Source organism: Glycine max, chromosome 2 (assembly GCF_000004515.6).
Source record: "Glycine max cultivar Williams 82 chromosome 2, Glycine_max_v4.0, whole genome shotgun sequence".
Taxonomy (NCBI): domain Eukaryota; kingdom Viridiplantae; phylum Streptophyta; class Magnoliopsida; order Fabales; family Fabaceae; genus Glycine; species Glycine max.
Genome location: NC_016089.4, coordinates 28,763,291 through 28,768,722, shown reverse-complemented (window position 1 = coordinate 28,768,722; position 5,432 = coordinate 28,763,291). Strand labels below are relative to the sequence as shown.

Sequence of the window (5,432 nt, the reverse complement as noted above, 5' to 3'; positions counted from 1 at the left end):
TAGAGGATGTCTGATCACCTTGAGATGATTGAGTATTCAAACTCAGACTTTGCTAGATGTGTGGATACAAGAAAATTTACTCTTGGGTATGTATTTCTTTTAGCCGAAAGAGTAGTATCGTGAAAGAGTGCAAAACAATTAGTTGTTGCATCTGCCATGAAAGTTGAATTTGTAGCATGTTTTGAGACTATAATTCAGGCTAATTGACTGCAGAACTTTATGTTAGGGTTGAAATTGTTGACAATATTATTAGGCCACTGAAAATATATTGTGATAACTCTGCAACTTTTTTTCTTCTAAGAAGGATAAGTACCTTAAAGGTGTTAAACATATTGAATTGAAGTAGAAGTTTAAAAACAAAGAGTGTTAACATAACATATTAGTACAAACCTTGTGATAGTTGACCTTTTGACAAAGGGATTACCACTCAAGACATTTATAGAACATGTTGAAAATATAAACATTATTGTTATTGATGATCATTAAGTGTAATTTATCTTATGCATTTTACTGACACTCTGAACTCATTTATGATATGTTTCTGATTACCTATTATCTGTGTTTGCATGCATATTTGTATTAGAATAATGTTAACAAATTTTATCTTAAATAAATGCATTATGTTGGATCAATTATGTACTCCTAACTAATGGTCATATTAAGGAGAAGATTAATGTATAGTTCATGGAAGAGACTATGTCGATTAAGTGATGTATAACCGTCATGACTCAAATTCGTTCTTATTCTTAATCATGAAATTATGATGTACCCAATGTATAGAACGATTTAGTCATTTTAATGCGCATTATGTTAGTTTAATCTATATATTTATTTAGTCTATTATGTTTGGTAATGTCACATGAACCAAGTGAGAGAATGTAAAAATTAATGTCTCATCAAGGAACTTCTCTTATATATTGTTTCACTAAACATAACCTTTTGAATCTTTACAAAATTAGAAAAACTTGTCCTGTATGGTTTGTTCCTCTCCATATCCTTATATGGAAGGGAAAAAAATGGTATACATAATAACTGCATCTAGTTCTTGCTTTCAGCTAAACTCATTGAATATAACTAAATAAATGACTTGTTGTTTACCTATGGTCTCTTCTGCTGATTCTGATACTGTTTCAACAGAAGTTCGGCATAAAGAATCTCATTCCATGCATCTGGAACACCAGGGAGGCACCAGTGGCTGCAGTCTTGGTACCTCAATGGAGATTTCCTCTCTTCTGGTGATAGGTTTTGCTTCCTATATATCGAGGGATGACCATCCTTTCTGAAATCTGTCATTTTAGTGACATTTAGGTAGGTGACATGGGCTTTCATGTTCTTCAAAACCTTTTCCAATACCCTCATCTTAGGGGGGTATTCCCTCAAGTACTTCTCATTCTTGATAGGCACGGTTTCACTGTCACATTGTCCACCAGAATTCCATTGTCCCCCACTGCAGTATGATAGAATTAGAAACAAATGTTTATGAGTCAGTCTTCTAGTTCTATGATAATAATGTGCTTAAGGAAAATTCAATGTCAAAGTGAATGATATTGAAACTGAAAACTGAAGTAATGTGAGACCAAAATTAACACAATAAGCACCAATTCATTTGTAGTGTGTTTGGATTTACATCGGATCATCCAACATCATATGATGAAATACTAGTTAAGATGATTTTAGGTAAATGTTGATATGCTTGGTCTCACATTGAGAAATTGATTTTGAGTTGTTGCAATTTTAGATAGCTTTTGTGTTGGATAAATTGCTTTTAGTATAAAAATATCCACCACATATTACTTCACCTCAAAATCAATTTTGCAAACATTCACCCAAACACGAGTATTGTACCTGAAATGTGAAGCAGAATAGCCTCTGAAGAATACCATAGACTTCGATTGATTTATGTTGGCATCAATCCATCTACTCCAAGTTGTTATAGCCCTTCGAAATGCCTCCAAAACATTCAGTTCATCATAGACATGGCTACCCTCTTGGTAATAGTCCTTCCTAGAAATTTTCATGGACAAGTTAGTTAACAAGGTTTTGGCTTGTAATCTTAGAAAACAGAATTAGAATAAGAAGGTTGAGAATAAAGAGCCAGAACTGCAATCACATCTAAGAGAAATTGTAATGCATTTACCCTTTAGAAGTTTTATCATGAGTCCACCAGTGGCCAGTGTTGAAGATGATTATATCCGCATTTTTATATTGAACTGAAGATTTACCAACTAAATCAAGACGAAGTGTTTCCTTCTTTGTTCCATTCTTGACTTGAACTTCCCATTCCTGAACTAAGAAAGGGGATACGAAAAGCTCCACGGAGAAGTTATAATCCTAGCAAGCAATTGATACTATTATTAAAAAAACACCATGAAAAAGAAAAATTGAACACTACAGCATAGAAGAACTTGGTATTTACTTTGAATATGAATGAATAAGAGGCTTCTCCTCTGAAATGGACTCTTCCATTTGCTTCATAAACTTTGCTTTTGTCTTTCACAGCGTTTCTCAGGATGCAAATTAGAGATTCCCACATATTCCTATTGATGGAATCACCAACAAAGATAAGCCTCTTGCCTCTCAACATATCCAGCATTCGATGTCCATCCAACCTATTAGCAAATACATGAACAAATATTATAGCAAATCAACAAACTAGGATCCAAAGAAACAAAGAGAATGGATCAATTAAGGCAAAATACCAAAGAAACATTCACAAAGCAACTTTGAAGATCATCATAACAAGACACCAACATTAATATGAAAAACAAAATATTACCAATTGCCAAATCTGGACAGAACAAGAGCACTCATGAAATGTAAAACCTTAAAAATTGAAGGATAAAACTCAAGTGCAATTCTATAGGTGTTTTTTGTATTGTTATCTAATCGTAATTGAAGTTATAACTAGGAAACTAATATTGATATTAAATGGCCAACTTCACTATGCATATGATTGAGGTGAAATTCCAATTTCAATTCAACCAAATCAAAATTGGACAAAACTCAGTTGCAGTTTCTTAATCAAAACTAGTGTTTCACCTCAGCAATCTGCACAATAAAGATTTGCATTAAATGTCAACTTATATTGCTGTGATAAAAGTCAATTCTGATTAGAGAACAATACCATCATGTTCTAGAACAACATAAATTCACCAAGTTCTCGTATACCTTGGGAGGCTGCACCCCTTTGGCTTCCACTTATATTTCTGAAAGGCTTTATCAGGCCTTCCATTTTGGATACAATTGAATTGTTCATCGATAATATTGCAAGAACCAGGTTCATAGAGAGGATATGAATCCTCCTTGATCCATTCCCCATCAAAAAATTCACACTTGATCAAAGACTCCATGAATTCATCCTTCACCCTTGAATCCGTTTCATTGCTCCCATTCTTCTGCTTCTTCGACCAAGAAACCGTGTAATTACTATGCCCAACACCCTTCTCTGTGCCCCCTCCATTCACCAAAGAACTCAAATTCTTATTCGGACTATGCCCAACACCATTAGAAGATTGATTTGTCTTCTTTACAGCTTTATCCTCATCAGAAACTTGGGTATGATTGTTACCACTCGATGGTTCCTTATTTACAACATGATCAGGTGGTTTTGCAGTGTGATGATCACTTGGTATCTTGCTTCTGGTTGGAGGAGTAGTTTGAGTTTGGTTTTCAAAAGGGGTGGTTTTGAATGTCTTTTTACTTGTTTGAGGAGATTGAGAAGTGCTATTGCTAGATCTAGTGGTGTCGGTGTGAAGAGTAGCACTTGATGAAATTGTGGTGTTGGGGAAGAAGAAAGAGAAAATGGAAGAGAGTTGGGACTTGTAGGAGCTGGCAGAGGAAGCGGTGGTGGCAGTGGAGGAGAATATGCTGGTGAAGAAGGGAGAGGAGGTGTTTGGAGAGGGGCAAAACGCAAGGAAAACAGTGAGAGCAACAAAGGCAAAGGTGAAGCAATAAGCAACAGTGAGTGTTTTTCTGGCTTTGAGAATGGGGAAGAGGGTGTTGAGGTGTGAGTTGAGGGTTGTGCCTGTGCCACCTATGGGAATGTACTTGGTGGAATCAGCCATTACATGAGGGTGAAAGGTTTGGTTTTGTTTTTTAAGTTTGAGTCCCTATTTTAGATGAGAGAGAGAGAGAGAGAAAGGAAGAACATGTGGACTTATTATAAAGATGTTGGAAACAGGGGTACTTCAACTTACAAAGTGTGAAATGAAGGAAGAGATAGTGGTGTTGTGACTGTTTGGTTTGGCCGGTGGTGAATCGAAAAGACAACAGAGGAAAGGAAGATTTTTGGTTCCTTCCTGAAATAGTGGATACCGACGAATTTGGGTGTTATGATTATGATTATACGATCTAGTCGATGTATTAACAAGTAAGGTTATGAATGGAATGTTTCATATGATTGAGCTTAAAATTAGATTAAGCTATATGTTTTTTTAAGAGAGTTTAAGCTATATGTTTGGTCATTTTCATGATTGAGAATAAATTTTGTTTTTTATAAATAACATATTGAATAGTTTTGTAAATTTTAATATAAATATGCATTAATTTTAGTATTCGATTTGGATTTTAAAAAAAATACTTAGATATAAATTTTTTGTAATTTTTAAAAGATTATAAGTTTAAATATGTTTTTAGTTATTGTAATATATTGTTTTTTTTTCTTATAAAATTATTTTTTCAAAAAAATCCTTGTATATATTTTTTATTTTGATCTTTGTTGACGTTTTGTTTTAGTCTTTGTAATTTTTTGTCTTTTTTTATCCTTATAATATACCATTCATTTATTTTTAGTTTTTTACTTTATAAAATTAAAAGATTTAAAATGATCCCATGATTTTAGCAAACATTAAAAGTTATATGATTTTTACAAGATAGATAAAAATTATGGAGAATTTTTTTTACTCGGTATCATATATGTATTAGATATTTATATATTGATTTTAATTCCATATCAAAATCATTAATGAACTATCTTATAAAATATGTATAACGATCTATTTTTTTTTTTTGCCACATGTATATAAATCTCTGATTTTGACCCACCTCACAAAATAACAACTTGGATAAGATATTTTAATTATTTTTTAAATTTTTTTATTAGTTGAACTTTTTTTTAATTTTTCAATAAATAATATTTTTTAATAATTTTTTAGTAGTTTTCAACATTTTTTGAAATGCTAAGAGGAACATTTTTTAAAATGCTGGCTTTTAGCTTCTAGTTTCTTAAATTTATTTTTCATTTTTATTCTCAATATATTTATTTAATTTTTTAGTTATTATTTTTAAATAAATCATGATTTATTATTTTTTTATTCTTTTACATTTTTCAGTTACTTTAACGGTTAATTTTATCAAATACTTATAATTTAATAAACTAACTTTTTTACATTTAACTATCAATTAAGTTTTCAACTAGTTTTACCCAATATTAT

At 32.0% G+C, this 5,432-nt stretch overlaps 1 protein-coding gene across 1 annotated transcript; it reads right to left on the bottom strand.

Moving 5' to 3' along the window:
* Window positions 1-879: 879 nt before the first annotated feature.
* Window positions 880-4,303, bottom strand: LOC100778601 (protein trichome birefringence). The gene is made up of 5 exons (XM_006575141.4): window positions 3,169-4,303; window positions 2,417-2,609; window positions 2,138-2,331; window positions 1,846-2,004; window positions 880-1,447 (listed from the first exon to the last, which is right to left on the bottom strand). Exons 1-5 carry the CDS (start codon window positions 4,062-4,064, stop codon window positions 1,099-1,101), a joined length of 1,791 nt encoding a protein of 596 aa, XP_006575204.1. The 5' UTR covers window positions 4,065-4,303; the 3' UTR covers window positions 880-1,098.
* Between the last annotated feature and the right edge of the window lie 1,129 nt (window positions 4,304-5,432).